This window comes from Aethalodelphis obliquidens, unplaced genomic scaffold (genome assembly GCF_003676395.1).
Source record: "Aethalodelphis obliquidens isolate GAN/ISIS:26980383/991018 unplaced genomic scaffold, ASM367639v1 scaffold2, whole genome shotgun sequence".
NCBI classification, from domain to species: Eukaryota; Metazoa; Chordata; class Mammalia; order Artiodactyla; family Delphinidae; genus Aethalodelphis; species Aethalodelphis obliquidens.
In genome coordinates this window covers 86,363,123-86,389,394 of record NW_020837946.1, presented here as the reverse complement: position 1 = coordinate 86,389,394, position 26,272 = coordinate 86,363,123, and the positions used below count along the sequence as shown (strand labels likewise).

Below are 26,272 nucleotides of genomic sequence, written 5' to 3'. Positions count from 1 at the left end.
GAAATTGAGAAGTTACCAATTAGTTTGAAAGTTCTCATTAAAATTTTCAATTTATCACAAACAGATATTGCCTAAATATTGTCTAAAGTGACTAATAAGTGTTCATGATGACTGGACGTAGAATTCATTACACTCAGAAAAATAGCATTATGTCAAGCACATTTTAGTAATTTGGAATCATTATACACCTAAAAACAAAATGTTTTGGCTGTTATTTTTCTCTGACATTGTGTTGAGTTTTGTTGTTGTTGGGGGTATATTATATATCCTTCATAAATCTTAAGCTTTATTTTCTGAGATGCAGAATGTAACACAGAAACACAATTTAGAATTGCTTGAGCCCTTGGAGATCATTGGCTCCAATCTCCTCATTTCATAGATAGGTTAAGTCATTGAGCAGCTAACTAGCTTAAGTTGTGGCCAGCTGGTCTATGGCCAAGAAATTCCCCTGAAATTTCCACCAAATATCATTTGTTGGATTAAAAGTGTGGGCAGACAAACTAGGTTCAGATCCTGGTTTAACAACTCACTAACTGGGGGACATTTTACATGTTCCATAACCTCTTTGTGTCTCAGTTTCCTCACTAAAAATTGCAATGATAACAGTAATTTCTCCCAAAGGATTGTTTTGAGAATGAAATGATGACCTAATACACGTAAAGCACAAAACAACTGTCACATGTGCAACTCCAATAACCGTTACCTTCTCTTACTTGCAAGCCATTGCTCTCTGTTATTGTCATGGTTTATGATCACAAAAAATTTACGTGAGAGTTCTTTGGATTGCTAGAAGATTTAATAACGGTAACAATAACATGATTTAAATCTTGGAAGGACTCTTGGGCTGGTGTGCAGAACTTCTAACTTCTGGTATCAGTCCTGTACAGACTCTGGGTATCATTTTTCACAAGTTTAAAACTGGATATTTGGACTAGATGATGTTATATTAGGTTCCAAATTTTGTATGGTTATATTAAAATGGGTTTGGACACTGGGCAAAGTAGATTTGACAGCCTTAAATTAGCTGGAAATTCACTGAGTCTGAGCAGACCAAGTTGAGCAGAAGCAACCCCCAAAACAGCATCAGTGCTTTAAACACATAGTCTCACTTAATCTCTATACCTACAAGGTAGGTGTTAGTAATATGGTAACTAACACACTTACAGAGCAAAGATATGGCCCTAAATAAGGATGCAAATCCCAGGGTGTAAATGGCACTGTCATTCATGTGTTTTTCCTGCCTTTTTAGCAATTTGAGGTTTATCTTCACTTATAGCCAACTAAGCAGGTGCATTGGATTCATCAGCTTTAGTTTAATCTCACTGGTATAAGGAGTAGTCCCTTTATTTGGTTGGCATTACAAGTCGCTTTTCTGGATATTCCAGGATTATCTTCATACCTTTTCATCTTTAACATTTTTATGGGCAAGCCAAGTCTAGACATCCATTTAGGATCTAGAACAGGATAGATCTCTTTTCTTGGCTTTTGTTCTTTCATTTTGGAAAATGCTTTCCAGTTATTCAGCACTGCCTTCATTCACAACCTGAGATTACTAGTTTATTTCTTTGACGATGATTTTGAAGTCACCAGACACTAAAACCAAAATCCTAGAAGTAGGGTCTTAGGCTCACTTGGAATAGGAAATGCTCTTCTGCTACCACACTAGGATACATTCTGTTATGTAGGGTACTCAGGGAAATTATCACCTTTCTCTATCTCAGTGATTACAAAATGTGGCTGATCATAAGAATCACTGGCAGAGCTTTTTAAAAATACAGATTCCTGAACTTAACCTAGATCTTAGGAATTAGAATCCAGCTTGTACTATTCACTGCGTGCCAAACTTTTCAGGCTCCAAAGTTAAATAAACAAACAAAAACTAAGAGTACTCTCTATTGGCCAGCCTCTGCTTTGAAACTGAGCCTATGAAACCAATAGCACTACACTACAAAGTCGGCTAGCATTTAGAAGCCAGAAATGTTCACCCTCTACTCTGCATGTAAGGTTCCAGTTCCCTCTACGTTTTAGAAAATCTAGACATATTTCATCTATATCTTAGATAATCTATATTTTTTATTCTTTCTCTACCAAACCTTTCCCTAAGGAGTGTGTGTGTGTGTGTGTGTGTGTGTGTTTTAGAGAGACAGAGAGGAACTTAGAGAAAGACAAGAGAATATTGAGTTAGTGCAGAGCCAACATAGCATCATCTATACGGCTTCATAAACCTTGTAGGGGCTTCTCTTCTCTCTTGCTGCCAGTCACCAGAAAAACTCAACCTCTACTAGGGTGGGAATTAATACATTAGTAAGGACTGTCTCCGGTAAGGCAAATGTTTGATGCTGAAAGAAACTCAGAGATATTTTAGGCAATCATGTTTACCAGCTGGTTCAAGTGCTTGGCAGGAACAAGGTCACAAAGAATTTAAATGACATTGTATTCTGTAATAAGGGATCTGTCTATATGTTGCAGGGCCCCCACTAGGCAGCAGGGATACTAAGCATATAATCTAGTCCCAGGAAATAGTATGAGCAGGATCTCAGGGGAGGCAGCCCTTCAGCAACCAACCATGGTTCAGGACAGGCCCTCTCTCTCACTGGAGAAGATCAGGGTACCAAAGGCTAGCTGTCAAGGATGGGAGATCAGTCTTATAGCTGAAGTCAATACTAGAGGCAGGCAAAGAAGATATGGAAGGGCCACCGGAGTTCTCAAATTTGGACCTAACATTCAGGCTTGACTGGCATCAGAAATTTAGGGTGGTTGTTCACCAACTTGGAGTCTTGAGAGGCTCACTGACTATTCATCTTCTTAAGGTAGTGGGTCAGAGAAGGCTGACATATTCTTGCTCCTGTTAGGACTGGTTCTGGAGCTATGCTAAGCCCCTTAGAAGAGCTAGTCTTCAGAATCTAGGACAAAGCAAAGGTAGGAGAAGGTCAGTAGGACTGTTGGGTGTTGTCAAATATTGTAATTTATTCATAACCAGTGATTAATTATTATCAGCTTCAAGGGGTCTATGTTATTGGAATTTTAGAGATTTAAATTCTCTTTCAAATTTAAGGCATGTTTCTTCTGTGTAAAGGAAACAATGATCAATGAGGAAAATGGAAATGACTTCAGGGGACACCATCAAAGACTACCATTTTTCTTTGTACTGATATAAACATATCTTTGAAAAAATAATCAAGTATATTAAAGTATCAAAAATAGGATCAGATAAGAAACAGGAGCACACAAAGGGGAAATAAAAGTATATAGCAACTGAAAGAGTCACACAGTTCCAATATGAGTATGAGAATAGGACCCTAGGTAAAACACACTGTAGATTTCTCTGTACTGGATTGTCTTTTTCTAAAGCTAAAGATAAAATGCTGTCAGGTTATAAGTTTGTTTACTGTAAGCAAAATTGACCAAAAGAAATAGACACTGTCCTTAAATTGAAGTTTAAAGTTGGAACCACATAAAAAGGTAATCTTTATAAATCATCAAGTTGGCACAGCAGGATAAAAGACAGGCATGTAATATTAGGCAAGCCAAAAGTTTCTCCTTTGTGATTGCCCTTGCTCTTCAGAGCTCTTTCCTTCTCTTTGACTAGTAGCCCATGGCAGTCTAAGGAGGTCAGCATTCCAGCAGCCCAAGTCTCGTGAAGAAAGGACAGAAACATGTAACCTGAAATGACACAGCCGCTGATGCAGCTTGTTGCTCAGTTAGCTTATATTTTGAAGTATATCATGTGAGCTGAATTGCAAAGAATAGCATTCGACAGGGTGAAGGATTCCATATACTAAAGAGAAGGCAAGATTCCTGGGGAGGCAAAAGTCTGAAGGACAAGTGCCTTTAGCACCAGCTGAAAGTCTATCTGTATAAATGTGACCTCAAAAAATTGGACAGCGCTGATAGCAAACTGGACAAACTTACTTAGTTTTGTTGCTTACTTAGGAATACTCTTTGATGACTTTGATTTGAATAAAGCAGAACTACTTTCTTTATTCATATTTCCATCTATATTTGGGATGGCATGTTCCAATGGAAAGACAGCTGCAGATTCTATTTCATGTGGCCTCAAGGAAACATTGTGGATAGGTGTAGGATCTGATCTAATATCTAGCAACTTAATATCTCTGAACCTCAGTTTAGAAATCAGTGATACCAATTTAAGAGGCTGATTTTTGTAGATCAAATGACATTTGGGATGTAAGTAAAAAATAAATATTATTTATTATCATAGTAATCCTACCTGGTCTATGCTCATAGAATTAACCCAAGAAATACCCATTTGAACTGTAGCCTAATTTCCTTATCTTCCAAAAAGATGTAATAATTTCCTGTATATTGTACAATACCATTTTTTAATAAAATGGACTAATTATATGAAATAATTTTGAGAAATAAAGTGAAATATTTTTGTTGATATTTTAATATTCAACTTAACAACATTCATTCCATGCCTGCCATATACCAAGTACTGTGCCGATCTTTGGGATTACTAGTGTGAACTGCATATAGTCACTACCTTAAAATAAAAATATGTTTATTCTCTTTTTAATTTATCCTACTGAAACTTTCTTTACCCCATTGCTTTTAACTACTAACACAGATTTAAGCTCATATACTTTGAACATTTTCTATATTTTTCCTGACTTTAAACTTTTGTGTCTCTCATTGATCTTTTTTTTTTTCCCGGTACACGAGCCTCACTGTTGCGGCCTCTCCCATTGCGGAGCACAGGCTCCGGACGCGCAGGCTCAGCAGCTATGGCTCACGGGCCCAGCCGCTCCGCGGCATGTGGGATCCTCCCAGACTGGGGCACGAACCCATGTTCCCTGCATCGGCAGGCGGACTCTCAACCACTGCGCTACCAGGGAAGCCCTCTCATTGATTTTTAATCTAGGATCAGGGTAGGAGGAGGTTTTTTCAAATTGCAGTCTTCTCTAAGATTCTGTAATATGAGACTCTGCAATGTCTGCTAGGAGTGCTCCCCGATGCCTATAATCACTGCAATAGTAAGAGTTGCTACTTACAAGTGTGTTTCCTTCAGGTACGCTGGAGGTCCAAAAAGAGTTGAGATCCTTTCTCTAGAAATGTCTTTGTTTTTTGGTTAGGATGAATTTTACCTTCTTCACCAGGCACTGTCGATTCCCATATTAATTGCTATTGTAGGAAATCTATTTATCCTTTGTCAGTATCATCGGAAGGGCTTCATAAATCATATGAAAGTGATTTCTCCTAAGCAGAAATTTTAAGTTATGTTTCATAAAATGAAAAGAAAAAGTATTCTATCTTAAGTTTACAAGAAAAGTATGAAATATATATTTTAAATAATTCCAACCCCAAATTCATTAGCTTTACCAAACCTTCTGACCCCCAATCTTATTCCTTTTCTTCTTTAAATGAGACCCCAAATTAACTTCCTGTAGCTGTGTGCAATGTCCTGTTCTCTGTGAAAAACCCCACCAAACTCTTGTAAAGGCTATTTAATAAATACACTTTACATTCCTTCAGGAAACTTTGCCATTAAGCTACTGTCGAACTTGTGGCCAAAATTTCAAAAATAATCATCAGCTCTTTCTTTTTTATTGCTGCTGATTTGGGTGTGTCTTTCACTGTGACTGGATGAGGAAAATCAAATCAGCAGTAAAGCCACAAATAACCAGGGAAATTTGAGCATATGAAATAGGAACAAAAACATTTTTCTTTGTTTATGATTAAAAGTTAACAATCTTTATTTAAATTATTTCTACTTACAAGAGCAAGAATTTGACATTTGCACTATGAAAACATTTATTTTGAAAAGTTAATAAGTTAAAGTTTTCTGTTTTAAAATTTAGGTGTATATAGTTTTCATTTTAAGAGTTTATATGACAAAATTCATTTATTATAAAAATTTCCTTTTAGTATATGACCTAAAACATTGTTTCCTAGGTTTGTTTTGCACCTGTTTTCTATACCATGGTTTAAGGTTCTTCTCCCTCATTTTTGAACTGCCACTGATTTCAAATCCCTGTCCCCAAACCAATATAATGACCATTCTATGTCCCTTTATCTTCAAAACATTCCCACTTGGTCCTGTACTTTATTAGCCTTCACATTTCCCTTAAAATATCTCCTAAATGAACCACAGAGGATTCTCCCCTAAATGCTCAGGATCACAGTTTGGGAACAATTACTCCATGTGACTGATTTCTCCCCAAACAAACACTTTGATCAGTTAAAAATGATGGCCCTTGCCGAGAGCACTAATGAGCTGACTTGTGCCTTGTGGTGGGTACACAATGGAGGAGAAAAAATGGGCTCAGAATTAGACTCCCTCTTTATTTATCCAAGGGGAGCATTAGTGAGAGAGTTATTTTTAAAAAATTAATACAATTTTGGCAGCTTCCCTTGATTTGAAAATGAAAAGGTTTTAAGTAGGTGACTAGTGAAGAGGCTTTCTTTTTTCTTTGTAGATGTCTGTAAAAAACAGAAACTTGAAAATCTTTCTATGGGCATCACAGAACCAGGGATCTAATGGCACCTTACCCACTAATAAAAAGCAAGGGGTTATTTCCCAGCCTCTCCCACTTAATGTCCAGAAAGATAAACATCTGGTTAAATAATAGCATGCATGCTTTTTGGGGATATGGTGCTAAATACAAATGTAACCATTTCACTCCTTGGCTATTTGTTTTGTGAAGGCTCATTTGTCTGTGTGAAATGCTTTCACTGGAGAAGAGAAAGTGAGGCCAGGGAGAATAGGAGAGGGGGCACTTCCCCTTGTCTTCTCCTTTGACCCTGCCTCTCCCTGCCCTTAGAACGTACATTTAGGGAGTGAGTCTTCAACTGGGAACTCTAGGAAGATGAAAGGGCTAAGGAAGCCACTATTTTAGGAGGACTCTCTTAGGGTTCAGAATTCAGGAGTTCTTTTGATAATAATAGCTAACGTGTATACAGCACTTATTACATACCAGGTGCTCTCATATGTACTTTGAAAGTATTAATCCGTTTAATCATCCCATAACTCTATTGGTGTAAGCTGTTATATTCTCTGTTTTGTAGATGAGGAAAGTGAGATACTGAGAGGTTAAATAACTTGCCCCAAATCATGCAGATTAGTGGTGAATGCAGGGCTTGAATCCACTAGTTGCTCTGTGGGTGTGATTTTGTTAAGTTATTCCAGTTGTTCTCTGCTGACTCAGACTTAAAATTCTTTTTGTATTCAACTCTGATAGGCAGTTGGAACTTTTTCATGATAGAGATTGATTACCAAGACTCCTGGTGTGAGAATTGCCTGCTCTCTTTCTCTCTCTTTCAAGACTATTTGGAAAAAATTTTAATTTTTTTATGATAAGTTACACTTAACTCGTAGTCAGTTTTATTATTTTTTTATCAAAGTTATACATGAAGTTAAGACATTAGTCTAGAAAGCTTTTAATTAAACATAGCATTCCTCTGGCTTCTCCATCTGTCTACTCATCAATCTCACTTGCTAGCGGCTACCACCTTCAACAGCTTTAGTTTTTTGGTATTGTTGTTTCTTATTTCCATTAACCTTCATGTTTTTCAACACTGTGTGCCATCGGACTTTTCCTTATTTATCTATTTTAGGCATTATATATTAACTTTCTGTTATGATACTTTAATATTAGCACTCTTAACTCACACCTTCCCTTCTCTCATTCTTTTCATTATAGTTCTGTCACAATTTTTGTTTCAATCACTAGTTGACATTATTGTGATTTTCTAAATATTTCCAGTTGAGCCAAGAATTATTATATAATTATCATTCCTTTTGTATTCAACCTTTTTTCATGGACTTAATAATTGCCTTAGTTTAATTTACTTATATTTTGTCATATCTATAGCTAATTTACCCAAAGATGCCAGCAAATCTCTCAAACTCCTACCAATCTTTTCCTCAAACACAGAAACATTAAATATTGTCTATCCACATTTAAAATTTTGTTTTCTTTCTATTGATTTCCATCACCTTACTTCAATTTGGACTGAAGACTGTTGGCCTGACACACATTGGTGAACATGGGCTCCTCTTTGCCGTATTTTTTTATGTCTCCAGGCCTTATTTACAGTGCCTTCTTACCCTTGGTCAAATCCTTCATTTTGCTAATTTTCCTCAGGAGTTTCCCAATACGAATGTAGTGGAGACAAATGCTTTGAGTCCTTTTATATCTGGAGATGTCTTTATTCAATTCTGTCTTTTGATTGATAGTTTAACAAGCTACATAATTCTAGGTTGACAGTATTTTCTCCTTAAATTGTGGAAGCATTTTTCTAGCCTCCAGTCAGTTTTAGAAAAGCCTAACACCATTCTGATTCCCATCCTTTTGTATGTGATCTTTCTCTCTCTCTCTCTATTTCCAGTGTTCTATAATTGCATGACCTACCTATTAATTTATTACACCAGACACTTGATAGTCTCTTTCAACCAGAAGGCTCATATTATAAACTTCTGGGATATTTGCTTGTACTTTATTTTAAAGTTTCTTCACATGCATTTAAAAATTAATTTTTGTCCTTTGGGGTTTTCCTATAAGGCAGATGTTGAACTTCTCAGATTATTTTTTTTATTTATTCTTTTTTATAATCCAGCTCTTTTTCTATTTCCTGACATATTTATTATTCTTATCCTCCAAGAATTATGTTGAATTAATATATTTATTTACATTTTTAATTTACAAATGCCTCTCTTCATTATTATTGTTCCTGTTTTTATGAATCCTATATATTTTCTTATCTCTTGATAATATTAACAATAGTTGTTTTTTAAATTTTCTTTTTTGTGTATAATTTCTGCTTATTTTGGGTTCCTTTTTAGATTTGCTTGTTTTGATATTCCTCTTCCATTTTGGGACTTTCCCCAAAGACTTCAACTTCATTAAAGCAGAGGTTATTTTACTCATCACTTTGAACATGTTGTACGTATTTGACGCTCAATAAATAAATATATAATATAGTGATTATAATTTATTATACATATAATGTAGTAATTATACTCATATATAAGTGTTATATAATATATGACCTATAAGTATAATATATAAATATTATATAGTATTATATATCATATATTAATTAATTTCTTTTAACTCATTCCTGCATGCTCATATTTTAAAAAGAGGCACTAAAATGCCTCTTTTGGAGTTGGCATGTTGGGCTTGTTGACTGCCAGGCTTTTTTGTAGAACATGTTGATGCAAGCTTTTCATTGAGGATATCTGAGTTTCAGTATCTGAAGGACTTTAGAACCATTCATCCTTCTAGAGTAGACTCCTTAAGTCTTCTGGGAGAAGGGATACATTTTTTGCCACTGGCATTTCTGGGAGAAAAGTTGAGAATGGATGCTGAGGGTTCCATTGCTTGGTACATAGGATTTAATCCCCTAGTTCACAGTACTGCACTCCTCTCTTCCATTTGCAATGCCGGGTGATCCTAAGTCAAGACTCTGGAAACTGCCTGATTTAATGTCTGTCTCATGCATGTCTGGGAGTGGTCTCCTGGCTATGAATAAATGAGTGCAATGAATGACTGAGCCTGGGAGTCCAGCTTTTCCGATAATGGCTGTTGCAGGCAGTTTTGACCTTATCTCTTATTGTACCTTGTGCTTCCAAGTGATGAGCCTCTTGAACATTCTGTGGGGAGGGAGAGACTTATTAACTTTTTTGTCATTAATATCCTCATCTTCCACTGCTGCAAACACTGAGGTTGTAGACTTTTCATTTTACGAAGTAATATACAATGCTTTCATAACTTTTTATCTTCCAAAAGTTCTTTGAGATGTATTATCCACTTTTGCGCACATTTTCATTCTCTATGAATATGTTTTTATCCTTTTACTCTGATTTTAGTACACAGGGGGGATTAAGGTATATGTTCAATCCACAAGTTTCAACTAAAGTTCACTTTGGCAACTTTACCTCAGCTGGTATAATATCTAGAACAGATAGATAGTCATTTTCCAATTCCAGGATATGCCAAATACAAATCTGTAGCACTATTTTTGAGTGAATACTATAGTAAAGTATATGCACCATTAGTTTATTTGTCTTCCTGATTTCCAAAACATTGCTATCATTATTTCATTTAGATAATGTTCAAGATGATTATAAAAATTTCTTATTTGAAATATGCTGAAACTAGAATAGGCACTTAGGTGTAAGAAAATAGTTCAGTACAAGTTGATAAACACTAGTCTATATTTTGATCTACAAACAGTGTGATATGATGGACAGGCAACAAGCATTTGTTGAATATTCACTTTTTTTTTTTTTTTTTTTTTTTGCGGTACACGGGCCTCTCACTGTTGTGGCCTCTTCCGTTGCAGAGCACAGGCTCCGGACGTGCAGGCTCAGCGGCCATGGCTCACGGGTCCAGCCACTCCGTGGCATGTGGGATCTTCCCAGACCGGGGCACAAACCCGTGTCCCCTGCATCGGCAGGCGGACTCTCAACCACTGTGCCACTAGGGAAGCCCTGAATATTCACTTTGAGAGGTAGTAGATTCAGCATTTAAAAGCTTTGGAGTCAGCATACACGCGGTTTTGAATTGAATGAATCTGGGTTAACCAACAGCCTCTGACACTCGCTAACTTTCAATCTTATTTCACTTGCCTTAGATTTATCATCTATGCAATGAGGGCAGTAATCATAACTACTTCATGGATAGTACACATTATTAAAGTTGTTAAACACCACTGGCTATAGAATCAAATTACTTGTGTTTGAATCCTGCCTCTGTTACTTAATAGTTGATCTCAGTCAAGCTCAACTTCTTTCAAAACTGAGTTTAGGTGACGAGATTTTGGTCTTTGAGCTGGTGAGATAATGAGATTTAGATTTGTATGATGCGATTTTGGTCTTTGAGTGGATGCTATAATAAAACAAGACTCTTTGGAATTGTGGGAGAGGATGATGTATTTTGCTTGTGGGAGGGACATGATTTGTTGAGGGCCAGAGGTGGGATTGTGGTAGGCAAAATTCTAAAACCCCAGGATACCCACCTCCTTGTGTGCATATCCAGTATAACTCCACTTCTTGAGTATTTAAAGATTTTTCTATTAAAATGCTTTCAGAGTATCCTAGAAGAAATAGTTGGAGTTTCTTAAAGAAATAAATCATTTTAAAAGAGTTTTTAAAAGCATCAAACACTTTAAAAGAACATTGACTGAATGTTAATTATCCATGCACTAAAATATATTTACTCATTTACTAGAAGGACTGTTGAAAGAGGAATTATATAATTGGTATAGCAGAGATTATACTAATGAGTACTTACCATGTGGTTGAAGCTGTATATGTTTTAATTTACTTATTTCTAATGGAATCCTATGAGGAATGACAGCTATACCTTGCATATTTCACAACTGAGGAAATAGAGGCACCAAGAGGTAAAACAATTTTCCCAGTGGGTAAGTGATAATAGAAAATAGAACTGTTCAAAATAATAATCTACATAATTGTGTAATGCTACTTAAAACCATTATTACAGAAATATATCTGCCTAAATCTATATCCATATCTATACCTATCTATATCTATTTATCTTCTCAGATTTTTCCTCTGGAAGAGGAGTGTAAGCCCCAAGCATTGGGTATACTACATAGATCAGGGAACTATAATATTATCCAACTAGTGTCAGTTATTTCAACTGTAGACTAATGGAGGGATCATTTTGAAAGTTCAACCTTATTTCAGTAAGGATAGATGGCAAATCTCCTATGAGAAATTATGGAACTTCGTCTGGAAATGACTACTGACTTAGTCCATATTTTGGAAAGAATGATGAATTTGTTTATAACAGGGTATCACAGGGCAAGGCATTATAAGCTTTTGAAGGTCTTGGTAAATTCAATGAAAAATAGGTCACATGTATAAGATGATGCAATATGAAGTTTGAAGTGACCAATTCCATAATATGTATTTCTCACTATACTAAGTTCAGTTGATTTAAAGATGAGTAAAACATGGTCCTTACCCTCAAAAGTCTCTAGATAGGACATCTGCTTTTTTTCACTTTCAAAAAGTTAGTAGTATGTAACTCTTACTGTAAAATACTCAAGGTGTGGTAAGTCATGAGGAAAATGATTTATTCTGGGAGCTCACTCTGACAGTTATAGAATAAAAATCAGATTGAAGAGTTTTGGATGACTATACCCATTCTTTGTCTATTTTCACCAGCAGCTCCCAAATAATTCCAAATTCAGTTTCTCATAAATACTTTTTCAAACTATTCAAACTTACCTCTTCTTTGACTAGTTTTCATTTAAGTATACATCTAAGGCATGGTGCTAACTTGAAGGTCAGTAAGGAAAACAGGATGAGGGATCTGTCTTTTATGAAAATGTGCTGCTTTTGAGAACTTTTTTTTTTGATAGGAAAAAATGGCAGATTTTCTCTTGTAAACCGTATGTTCTTGCATTTCTGATATCTGGAATCAGTAGCTTGCCAGAAACGTTCCCAATCAAAATTCAGACTAACCCATGAAGGTGTCCAAAGAAGTCTGTTCTGATTACTAAAGATGTTGAACTAGTCCTGACTTCAAACAGTAGATATTTCCACACTTTAGTGGTATATGACAGCTCTATTCATTCCACAATGTCAGATTCTTTGGTTTTGGCCATTGGGTATTTATGCATTTCTGGCTAGGGAAGCAGAGAAACCTAATTTGATTCTCAAGCCAAAAGTTTTTAGGCCCTGTTCCTTTGGAACTTGGACTGGAGGATTTTGGCACTGTATAAAGACGAGGACAGAGCAAGTAGTCACACATAACTAACTGACTCAACAGAACATATTCAGGGAGAAAGATCATGCCTACACATTGGATAACCATTCTCCAAGGCAGACTGACAACACCCTGAATTCAATCACCCTTAAATAAACACACAGGGAAAGCAAAGCTTTAACATACCTTCCGGCACTGCTTTCCAAAGCAGCCTGATTGGTTTGAGTGCCATAGGCCAGGCTGCAGATGCAACCATTACTGTTGTTCTTACTTATGTCTGTCTGCTAACAAGCATTCATATGCTTTGGATCATTAAAGTCACAACCTCCTATGCCAATCTATTCCTCTCCACGGATTTCCTGTAGATTGGAAAGAGAGATGCTATTTTCTGTTTCTTTTTTCTCTCTATTAGGACCTCCAGTAAGGGTTATTTCTGAGGTCTGAATATTGTAGCTTGTACGCTTGCCCCCATTGAGCATATAAATTGTGTTCCCATTAAGCTTGTTCTTTTTGCCTGATTTATTTCGTTTTCTGTTGTACGTGCCTTTTCAATGCAAGGCAAGTGATTTGTGCTGGAGCTGCGACAGACAAAAAGTGTTGTAACTTAAGCTATTTCCTGGTGCCATTGCTATCTGTGAGAGATCTGCTGTACTTACACCCTTGCTAAATTTCTTCTGACAGACTCCAGGTGGTCGGGATTTTCACAATCCATCCCATTTCTGAATTAGAACTTGTCATTTGGGGCTCTGTGGATTCTTCCTTATCATCTTACTGTTGGTAGCAGGTTGAGTGTATTTGTATATCTACCTGTAAAAGGCCACATGTGTCCACAGGTATAAGCAGAGGTAGAGAAACATAAGTGTCTCTTTCAGAGAAGGCACAGAAGACAGATACTGGAGAGAGAGAGAGAAAGAAAAAAATTGTCACTTGTAGTATTATGCAGGCTGCCCATCTAAACCCATCATTGCCTGGCACCTACACACTAAGGGCAAGGATCCAGCCAACTTGTGAGTGGGCACCATGCCATTTGAGCAGATGGGCATGGAAGTCGGCAGCCAGTAGACCATGTATGTGCATCAGCAGTGGGTGTTGAGGGCACGATTCCCAGAGGAGAATGTCCTAACAGCTGTCTGGCCTGAGCCAACGTACTTACGACCAAGGAAAAGTGCCATCCTTCAATCCTGCTGAGTTGGATTAACCTTCAGAGCTAATCTGCGTTTTTGTCAGTAGAAGGTGAGTTTGGGGTCTATGAAAACGTCAAAAAATAACTGAAGAAAGGAAACTGGAAAGATACGATTATTAGACATTCACTAAAGGTGCCAACAACATTTGTATGCATGTTTTAAATATTTGACCAAAAGTCCATTAATTCTTGAAAGAACGTCATAGTTATTAAAAGCTTTGCCTCCCACAATGCTTTTAGAAGTGACCTTTCGACACAGGGAGAGCATTTTCAGTGAGTTACATAGTACATTTCCATCTTTGCACTAAGAAAACATGTGCAAGGAAAGGTGTCAAAAGACTATAGAAATCTGACTGTGGGTAAATGTCTTTGTCAAACTTTACATATCATAGATCAAACTTGATATATCGTGGATTACAGCTTTCCAAAGAAGAGAATTTCTTCTTTACTGATTGAACATATACCTGAAAAAGTAAGAAGTAAATTTGGTATTTCAACTTAAGCCCTTCTGGACAATGAAAGAGACTGAAATATGAGACTGAAAATAAAGCCTGTTTCTAATCTGTTGAGTATTTCCAGACAGTTAAACATCATGAAATTAGATATAGTTTGTTTCTGCCCAACACAGCCAAATGGTGATTTGACAATGATTTGTTTCGTTTAGCTAAAAATAGGTAGACCATTTTAATAATTTAGACCCTCAATAACTGTTTATTTGTTTTCTGTTTTCCTTTGTTTTGAGGTTTTTTGAGATAGTTTTCTTGGTATTGTTTTCTACTGCCTTGAATCTTTTTATTTAAAAAATAACATATGACTTGCCATTGTGGAGAAAATATCCGTTTGGCCCAAGTGTTCTAGATACCCATCTATATTTTCTTAATCTATCTAAACTCTTTCCTTTTGTTTACAGAGTAAAATATCTCTGTATGGAGAGTAAAAGAGGTGAATAAGTTATTTTATCTGCTAATGGTAGTAACTTTAGCTCTGGCTCTAATGAATTATCTAATGTGTTAGATCTAATACCATTAGTAGTATTATGAGTGAAATAAGATGTTTCTGTGTCTATTTGGCCCTTATTTTCTTATATCAATTTGGAAATTCATGGCTAAATATATATGAACCTATAAAGAAAAAAAGTAAGCTAAAAATTAAGACAATACATAAATGCACTTCACATGAAGAAAATGTAAAAAATTGTATTACCCAGATATCTCTGTGTTTGTTGCTTCTGGTAGTTTTTATCTTACAAGTGCATTTGAAGGCTAAAATTGTGGAGCGTCCAAGTTCCGTATGAATGATACCTCTCAGTCTGAGAAGATTCTTGGAGAGAAACATTTTATTGAAAGTATGCAAAAAAAAAAAATGAGAAAACTAAAACAGTATTTAGCAATAAACAAGGAAGTGTGCGCTGTATATAGTTCATTTTTATTTAAAAAGGAAAGTAAGAGGCAGTTTGATTTTCTTCTTGGAGGAACACACATGTTTGTGACTAAATAAAGGAGGGAAAATACAAAGGAGTTAGAATCATTCCAGCAAGCACTTACCTTTGGCTATCTGGGATAAGAATATGTGGTTGAAGCTGAATTTCACTCAGCTAGACTTATCCCAGGATTGAAAGGCTGGTGAGAGCTTCAGGTGACCCAGATGCTGACTAAAGAATACTCAAGAAACTTAAAAAAAAAAAAAAAAAAAAGCTGATAAACTTTAGTATACCCATCAAAAGATTTCTGAATCTTTCATTTTCTGCAGGGGATAAAAGAGATGAGAGTGTCAGATTTCTGACTGACAATGTACAACCAAAAAAGGTTTATGGAAAAAAATTTTAAAAAAGACATTTGCTCATGCCCAATATGGTAATTGAATGATATTGTGGGCAGATGGAGGAAGAGAATACAAATGTTAAACAGTATACTGTGGTACATTAATAAGGAGTATAACAAGATTTGGGTTTTCCATGGTTTATGTCATTACCTCTCATTAGGACTAGGAAGGATACATTTAGTTAGTGGTAGAATAATTATGAGGCATGCGTAAATTTTGTATGTGCCTACAAACATGTAAAGTTAGAACATTAAATGCATGATAAGGTAATGTCCTTATATGTTGTTATCTTCCTTTTTTTTTTCAAAATCAGTTACCTACCACATACACATGATTGAAAAAATAGAGCCATCACTTAGGTTGATGTTTATTATTTCTAAACAACTAAATTGTTGTGAGTTTAAGAAATACTGGCCACCTCTCCACATTCCAAAAAAAAAAGCTTCACTAACTTTCCTTAATTTCTGATTGTAGTAGCTGTAAGAAAAAGAACTTGCAAAACAAATGAAGATTTGAACATAAGACTTGGAATACACCAAAAACAAACAAGCAAACAAACAAAAACTCTTGAGAAACTGAAGATAAAAACTAAACTTAACCAAAAATTTATTTCTGTTTTTCATCCAAGTATCCAGGGAGGTTGCTAACAGGAGGTATGCCTCAGAAAATGTACATGTCTGTGAAAATGTTGGAACTAATGCTTTTATTCAAGTGATTTTATTTCAGTTCTAAGCCACAAGATATAAACTTTCATCAAAAATGGTAATCTATTTAAAATCAGAGCTATGTGGAATGTTTCATGTTTATGTATAACTCTCATAGTAGATGCTCCTAAACAAGGAAAATAATATGCTCAAATTCTGTTATTTTTACAGTTTGTAATATATCAAGTACTAGACCCACCCATCAGTTTCATATTTTTTAAATAGTTAAAAGAAAAAAGGAATGGAAGAAAAAGTAGAGACACTTTGAAAAAGGGACTTTTAATTCCTTTTTTTGGAGGAAAAGGTATCTGAAAAACTTAATTATGATGCTTATTCTAATAAGAACAAAAAGGAATTTAAAGGAAAATATGCATTACACATCTTGAATACTTCATGTTCCACTTTGCTTTGCACAATTAGAAAGCTAGAGTACCTGGGGAGGGCAGAGGAGTGGAAGCAGGGAGCATAGTGTGCAGTGATGAAGGAGAAAACTCATAGATTTGATCTAAAAAAGTTGCAGTGATATATAATATTAACCTAATTTTGAGTTCAAAAAAATCCAAGTCAAAAGATATTTGTATTTCTGTTTTTTCAATGGCAGCTACAGATGATTTCTATTTACTGGAAAAATAAATCAATAGGAAGATGGCATCACTGAAAAAAAGATAAGGTCTGACATTTTTTTTTTTCTCCTCAAAGGAAGGGTTGCCATCAACTCATGTATTTATTATGAAAGCTCAGTTGCTTAAGATGCAGAATACTGTGAGAGAAAAAACAGTTTAAGACATAACCATGTTACCTCAAAAGAAACTGTTAAGTAACATTCTTAATAAATAGGCTGGAGAAGTGTGGAATTGTTAAGGCCTCTTTCTGCTAAAATGCTGGAAGTAAATTGACAGGTAGCAATTCATAAAATTCTCAGATGGGAATTGTAAAATGATATTGAAACCAATATTTCATAATTTAAGAGTAAAAGAACTAGCAAGAAAAAATCAGGCTATAAACACTTAAATATGTGGTGGGTATACATACATGTTCACTTATGTTTAGAGAGAAGATCTGTATACTATTTCAGATTATTTGGAGACATAAAAAGAAATCATACATACATATAAATCATATTTTCAGGCTTCCTCAGAAATACTTCACAGAGAAAATAATGTATTAAAATTTTTATATCAAGCTACTGCTAATATTTTGACTGTTATTTTAGGTTTTCAAATTCAATGATTAATTAACAGTTCCTGCAAAAGTGAAAAGGATCTAAGATTAAACAATGGAGCCCAACCTTGCCAGCATTCTGAAACTTATCCAGAAGCAATTTGCAGAACAAGATGTAGGTTTTTTGATGTCAGGTACATTTAAAAGTTCTGATATCAAGAACTTCATCCAAAATGAAGGATTATCCAAAATGAAGTATGTGCTGTCTTTGCAATACTAGTATTAGAGATATTTTATAATGTCAACAAACAGGTACATTTTAAGCACCTACTATTGGAAATGACTGGCATATGAGTGTAACTAAACATGAAATGTTTACTGGCTAAAATGAATGGTTCATAAAAAATCTATGGAAAAGAATATAAAAAAGAATGTATATATATGTGTATATATATATATATACAAGAAAAACTGAATCACTTTGCTGTACAGCAGAAATAAATACAACATTGTAAATCAACTGCACTTCAAAAAAAAAACCAAACTGATGTCTTAAGTGGGACTGTTTCTCAGGAGAATGACCCATAAAAATTTGCAAAGTTATCAGATACTGCCAATAAGCTATTGATAAATAATTATATAAGCTGTAAGATTTTCTCTGTTTATACTGTGGCTTAGGAGAATCCTTTTTTCCCTTCAAACTTAACCTCATGAGACTGTGATTGACCTCAAATTTTCTTTACAATTATTATTTCAATTAAGTATGTCACAGAAGCACAGCTCTTTTGAAACATCCTAAGTTTTTCAGATATCCATGCAAGACAATTGAGCAACTTTGGATCCAGAATTTCCTAAATGATAAGTCTCAGTCAGCATAATCTGATTTGGCATAACATATTTCTGTACCTAATGCTTAACTGAGAAAGACATTAAAGCAAAAGACAGGTGATGAAAGTTTTCTTTTCTTCCGTATCTTCATAACTTGATTGAACATGATAGCTTAGCTAGCTTATTGATTTAGGAATGATCAGCAATATTGCTTCCCCAAAGGAATAGAAAGATGATTCATAACAGATTTGAAATCTGATTTCTAACTTCCTGCATCAATGTGTACAAATTTGTAAGCTTGGCTCTCTTCAAATTTCTACCTTAGGAATATCCACTTATGCACACAGGAGATCTCTGTAGTTCCCCAAGAATTTAGTGACTGTCTTTATACATATACATTCATATTTCTGGAAAAACAGTAAAGTGCAATAGCTGAGGGCTTAGATTCATGTTAAAACATCACCCGTGCTTTCACTAGCTATGGATTTTCAAATTTACTTTAAAGGTGTGTGTCTGTGTTTCTACCTTTATGAAATATATGTCATTGATCTCTTAATGTTTGGGTGATAATTAAATATTTTAGTACATGCAAAACACTTAGAACAGTGCCTGGCTACTAATAGGCACTCAGTAAATGTTAGCAAGCAGTATTATTGTTGTATCATTTCTCAAGTTGAATTCTTGTTTATACCATGGAACCAATGGTTTCCTTCAAGGGTGGTATGCGCTTAGTAACTGGTCATTTCTAATTCCATTTCTTCCCATTAAAATTTGTTTCCCAAACTTCAGTCATTCACTTATTGTGTTTGTTCTTTTTTCCCCCACATTTCATATACTTAAATAACTTTATATTAATGGAAAATGTATTCATATCACTAATAAATGGCTCTGATGCGATAAATTTTTCTACTAAACCTTAAAATTATGTAAATAATAATTAAAATTGAAACATTCATCAGCTAAAATCATCTCTTGTACCCTTGGCAGTATGTATACAACACATTTTGAAGCATTGCCTTATAAGAAAGCTTTCTATAAGTGACTAGAAGGGAATATTTAGAGGCTTGTGGACCACTATGCCCATTAAAATCCAGTAGTGGTAGGACAAAAGATGGCATGGACTTGGCCATAGAAGAAATGGTAAAACTGACACAAGTGAATGCCCAGGTGCCTATTCATTGGTATCGTATCGTGGAGACATTTACATACTACTGCTTTCTCTAACATTTAAAGCTTGAGGTACTTTACATGCCAAAAGAATGACTTTTACGCCAAGACTATAAATCCAGCAAGAAAATGGAACAAGAAAACTCCCTCTATCCCAGAATTCTCCGACCTTTGTAAGCTGAATATGACATGTATACTAAATTTTCACTGAAGATTATAAATCTTAGTATAATGAGTAATAGTTGAGAGTAGTAAATTCTAAAGGCATAACAATATAAAACAAATTCTAGTTCCTTAAGAGGCTTAAATACCAAATATATGTATATTCTCCCCCTGCTGAGAAGCTGAAATATCAGTGAATAACAGGTATGAAGTTTTGGTTGCTAGGATTTCTCTCATTAACTATTATTCTGTTCACAGTTTTCTTATGCAAAAGACCTTTCATTTAAACATTGATTGAGTGTCAACTATGGTTATCTTAATTAGGGTAATGTTAACACCTATAAAATTCTCTAAAATACATGATGGCTCCACAAAATACAAGTTTATTTCTCGCTATATACAAGTTCGAAGGAATTTTTCTACCTGAATTCTCTGTCCTCGCTGCAACTTTTCTCTAAGTATAAAATTATTCCAAAATAAAAAGTTTACTAAATAAAACAAAGTGAATTTTCCTGGCCTGTGCTTGGCTTTTCTTGACATGGTGATTCAGGGCCCCCACCTTGCATCTTTATCCTCCCATAAGGCCTCGGTTAATGTTTACTCCCAGCCAGTATACTAGGAAAGAGAACATTGCGGGGGGAGCACTCACTGGTTAATAGCCTTGGAGGGGGAGTGGTTCTCATGATTTCTGCTCATTTGCCTTTGGTCTGAACTAGTCACGTGGCCACTCTTAACTGTAAGGCAGGCTGAGAGTGCAGTCTGGAGATGTGCTCAGGAAAGAGAGCACAGAATTTGGTGAGTGACCACCAGGCTCTTCCTCCCTCCCATATATCAATTTGCACCTGTATTCCAACACTTAGAAATACACCCATACACCTCGTCAAAGGAGACAACCAAAAGTCCCATCCAGTTACTGCCTCAAGCTCCAGTTCCAGAATCTCTGGTGATAAGTAGCTTTCTTCATCAGGCCCAAATTTTCTCCAGGGTGTTAAGAATTTAGAACTTGAAAAATAAGCTCTCTGTCCTGCCCTCCCCATCATATCCAATAGAAAATGGTGGGGCAAGAACTTAATACCTGGAAATAAACAAACAAACAAAAATCATCTCGTTTGTAAAGGAAAGAATGGTAAATGACCAACAGTCTCTGGACCAAAGTGATGATTGTAATCCTGCTGGGCAGGTCCTCTGAGACCCTGCCCTGGCAGTAGAGACAGTTTCTGGCTCTTCTTTCTGGGAGAATTTCCCATATCCATTGTTCTCCAGGTTTCTGGCTCTGCTTTCTGGAGTCTGTTCCTTCCCCATTATCCTTCTTGGGCCACATCTGAAGTGGGAATTGAAGAAAATGGCTTCCTTGAAGGTTGTACTGCCTTCATAATTCAGTTTTTGTGGAGCAAATATGGGATTCAGGGACTGAATAGAATCACAGGGTTTTTAGGCCAGGTTTTTGGTTTCTTTGGGAATACAGTTCCCTCAAAATCTTAGTAGACATTGATCTAATCCCCTCAGTCTGTTGCATGTGCTGGTAAGCAGAGTCAAAGACATCCAGAGTTCTTTTCTAGACATGGTACTTGAGCCTGCTTTATTTAAAGATTCCTTGCACTCATGTCTTTCTCTCTCTTTGTCTCTCTCAGTCTCTGCCTCTGTCTCTTCCTTTTTCTTCCTAGTGCTTTGTCCCAACCCTTTCCACTCTCTCCTTCATTCAAAGTACTGGAAAATTCCTGTTTAGTGAAATAGTACTCGTAATGAGAGCTTCTACTTAAATTTTCAAGATAATGATTTTTAATTATAAATTCCTCACTTTTTTTTTAATTATAGAATCTGTCTACGATGCTTCTTCAGGAGAAAGAACAATAAGGCATTTAAAACAAATTTGTTCCAAAAGCACTTATTGTGTGATTATTATCTATTTATATATATCTAGATAATAGTAGAAGACAGGGAAATCAATAGCACATTAACTCCAAAAAAGCTGAGTTCATAACATAGCATAAACACAAAGTGTTTCTATATTAAATATTTTGTTCCAGTTATTACTACAGCATTGCAGATCACACTGAAACATAGAGGTGTAAAGCAATGATTTTTTTATGCTTGTGGAATCTGGTCAAAAATTCAGATAAGGCACAACAGGAACGGCTTATTTCTCCTACAGTGTTTGAGGTCTCTGCTGGGAAGACTTGAAAGCTGGGGGTGGTTCAATGGCTGGAAGAAGGAATCATATCTTTATACTCATGTGAATGGTGGTTGATACTGGCTGTCTGCTGGAACCTCAGCTAGTCTGTCATCTAGAAGACTTACGAGGTCTCTCCCTGTGGTGTCTCTGTATGGGATGATTTGGTGACTTTTTTTTTTTTTTTTTTTACAATCCATAGCAAATTTATTACTCAATAGCCAGTGCCACATCATAGCATCACCCGGAGCCCTCACCTTCCCTCCCCACCTGTCCCCAAGGGTACACCCGTAATGGAAAAAACGAAAGTAAACTCAAATCTCTGCTTTTCCCCTGGAAAAAGGGATCTTGGCCCTGGAAGCCCCTTTCCACAGGTCTCAGCAGGCAAGGGAGTGGACACCTCCTGTGCCCAGAGAGCGGGGCTCCAAGCTCCAACAACAGAGAGAACATGCAGGCAGGAGCAGAGCCCCGTGTCTGTGGAAGAAGATGAGCTGGGAGTATTCCAAGAGAACAAGGGGGTAGTGCATGATATTTTTATGCTCTAATATTTGGAGTCCATATAGTATTACTTCTGCCATATGTTTTAGTTAAAGCAGGTATAAAGTTCTGCCCAAGTTTGAAATGAAAGAACATAGACCTCACCATTTGATAGGAGGGGTGTCAAGGTCACACTGTAAGAAGACCACATGCAATATGAGATATTGTTGCAGCCAGCCGTCTTTGAGTACACATCTTACTCAAATTAATGTCCCAAACATTTACTTCCCATTTAAATGTACTTTATTCACCTTTTTGAATGAATCTGAATATGGTTATTTTCATGTGCACTTTTACTAAATTACGCTCTTTTAAATCATTTAAAGTTTTTTTTTTTAAGAAAAATAATATAATAGTATCAAATGTCACTATTTTTTCAGGTATCCCGGCACAGAAGGAATCATTCACAGCATGTCTTGAAAGATGTCATTCCTCCACTGGAACAACTGGTAAGTGATTATTTCACTTCAATACTGTATTATTTATCTACTGCTACAAAATAAATTACCTCAGAACTCAGCAACTTGGAACAGCACATATTATTATCTCATGTTTCTGTGGGTAAGGAATCTGGGCATAACCTAGCAGGGTCCTGTGGCTCAGAGCCTTCCAAAAGTTTGCACTCAAGGTTTAAGCCAAAATTGGGGTCACATCTGAAGGCTTGACTGGGGAAAGATCTGTTTTCAAGCTCAGGTACATGGTTGCTGGCAGGATTTAGTTCTTTCAGGGCTTTTGGCCAGAGGCTACTCTTACTTCCTTGCCACTTGGGCTTTTCCAGCATGGTGGCTTGCTCCTTCAAAGCATGCCAACTGAGAAGACGAGAGTCTGGCTTATTCTGCTCCTGCCAAAATGACCTCCTTGCTTTTTCCACAGGGCCTTTTCTCCTCTTCTTTCCTCTGCCTGATACAAAATACTTCATTTGGCACCCAGAAATTTTTAGGGCTCATTCGTTCCTTTTCTTCGCATCTCTGTTCAAATATCACCTTTTAAGATAGCTCTTCTCTAGTGTCCCCTAAACACAAATGAGCAAATTTAAAAACCCACCAGTTCTGTCCACACTTCTTTTCTCTTACCCTAATTTAATTTTCTCCATAGAACTTACCACCATGTGGTATACTCTGCAGTTTCTTTTTATTTGTTTGTCATCTCCTTAGAAAGTTCTGTGAAAGCAGGGTTATTGTCTCCTATGTTTATAACTATTCCCATGATTATAACAATTGCTAGAACATAGTAAAATCTCAGTAAATGTGTGTTAAATGAGTGCACAAATGAAATAGTTAATGACTTTTTTTTTAATATCCAAGCTCATAGTACACAGATCTATACTTGTGTACTTTCTCTTCATTATCTCATCATATATCTTGAAGTGCTGCTTAGTCATTTGTTCTCAGCGCATCTTGGTGTCATCCTTAAAATGAAATATCCCAAGTTGAACACACCATCACCATCTTCCCAAATTGATTCCTATTTCCATTGAACCCCATCTCTATTTTTTTAATAGCTGTTAAAAACAAAAAAGTTAGCTCTTTTTAATAGAGAAGACTTGTTTTAAATTTTTATTTATTTATTTAAATTTTTATTTTGTATTGGAGTATAGTTAACAATGTGTTAGTTTCAGGTGTACAGCAAAGTGATTCAGTTATACATATACATGTATCTATTCTTTTTCAAATTATTTTCCCATTTAGGTTATTACAGAATATTGAGCAGAGTTCCCTGTGCTATACAGTAGGTCCTTGTTGGTTATCTATTTTAAATATAGTAGTGTGTACATGTCAGTCCCAAACTCCCAATCTATCCCATTTCTATTAGTAGCAAATGTTTATCTAGGCTGAGAACACATTTTCTTTGGATCCTTTATTTTCTCTGTGACCCTTCACATGTCAACATTTTTTGAGGTGGTTTCTCCACAGTGGATGTGGTGGCCTCATTTTTTTCTCCATGTGTACAGGCACACCCTTTCTGAGGCCTTCAAATGCTTCTGGTCTCACCCCTCTGTATCCCACCATGCCTCTCCCACTGATCCTGTGCTACTGTACAACCTTCCACACCAACCTTCTTTAAACAGTACCTTCATTATTTCATTCTCCTTGTCAGAACTTTCAACAGCTTCCTATTTTCTATAGCACCAAGTCTATAGACTTCTCTCACGGCTCTGATTTACCTTATTTATTATCTACTGCCAAATACACAACCTCAAGCCAGCAATAGTAACATGATTAAGACATGGTTCTCACCCTGAAGGAATTTGGATTTTCTGTAACAATTATAGTTCCTTCATCTCAACACTCTTTTGTGTTGTTCTCTCTTATTTCATGGGTAATAGACTTGTTCCATGGCTAGACTATAAATGCTTTGAAGTTAGGGGTCATGACTTGTATTTTCTTTATTATATCATACTTCCCCTTACATTGCTTCTGGGACTAGTGTTTGTTCAGAAAAGACATGTTTGTCAATTGATTTAATGATAAGATATTAAAGATTTATTAAAACAATATTGTTGATTTTGGAGATTAATAAATATATGACTGCTATTCATAGTGAAAGACATTTTAAAATTTAGTTAGATATAACAATATCTTGTTTTCAAAATTAATCACTTAGGTTTCAACTTAGAGATCATTTTCCCTGGAAAGTATTTCTTTGCTTCCTCAACTTTGCATCAGGTAGCCCTTCTTTATTCTACCTTCCTATAGCAGCTTGGCCTTGCCTCTGTCTCTAAATTGCCTCTATCTCTAATCACACTAAAATTGCCTGTTTCCTTTTACTTGTCTCTTACTGCACTATAAGTATTTGAGGGGAGAGCTATGCTTCACTTACTGTTTTATTATTAAAACTTCATAGAAGGCCTGGCATAGTATAGCTGTACAGTGAATAGAAAGTAATTGTGTTTCTTTTCTATAAATTTGCCTTACAGAACATATAAAGTGCTCTTTTTTAAATATAGCACGTGCAAATGTTTCTCTGAAGTGTTTGATGAAACATGGCAAAAGTTAGACTGAAAATGAAGCTATATGAACGTGTGTGTACATAATATAAATATATATGCAATTATATATAATTTTACATGTACAAATATATATGGATTATATTTGAAAAATGCCTTAAAGTGTCTCAAAATTTTTACATGAAATATATATTAATTATGAATTTTAAAAATTAAAATTATGGTCATTACTTAAATTTAATCAATAACTAATGGTATATTTGTGCTATGCCTATATATCAAGCATAGGCTAATATTAAAAAAATTAGAATATTCAGAAATAGTTTTGTCAGTTTAATAACTTCCTACCTTTAAGGTTATTTGTTGGTTTGCTGGCCTATAGTTATGTGTTTTGACTCTGCAGCCTCAATTCTCAATAAATGAAACTCATTTTAAATATCTCAAATTATGGATAGTTTAACTAAAAGAAAATATATCTAAGTGCTCAATACTCTATTCTAGGTCAGATAACCTTGTAAAAGTGACATTGGGAAGTACTGCTGATAGAAGGAAAAAAAGACAGTAATTTGTTGACCTCTTCAGTTTGCAGTCTCTCTGAATCTCTTTCTCTGCATCTCTCTCTCTCTGTTACTCTCTGTCTACACAAGCACACTCTCCCTCTCTCTCTCTCTCTCTCTCTCTCTCTCTCTCTCTAAACTCTACTGGAACTACCAACCAATTTACTTCCTATTCCTGAGTTGGGTTTCCCTGGACCCTCTCTTTGAGTACTTGTTTATCTTGCTCTATCTCGTGAACAGAGGTTATGTTCAACTATTATTCATCAATCTCTACTTGAATTAAATTGCTTATTTAATGTTACTTTAAAGACAAATGATTATCTTTCCC

The 26,272-nt window shown here is 35.6% G+C and overlaps 1 protein-coding gene across 3 annotated transcripts in view; it reads left to right on the top strand.

Annotated features, from left to right (window-relative positions):
• ARHGAP15 (Rho GTPase activating protein 15) overlaps positions 1 to 26,272 on the top strand; it is a 622,754-nt gene that overhangs the window by 52,150 nt on the left and 544,332 nt on the right. For all 3 annotated transcript variants that reach the window (XM_027131893.1, XM_027131900.1, XM_027131911.1), the window contains one exon: positions 22,821 to 22,889. In XM_027131893.1, the coding sequence (XP_026987694.1) occupies positions 22,821 to 22,889 (69 nt within the window). The remainder of the gene's footprint in view (positions 1 to 22,820; positions 22,890 to 26,272) is intronic.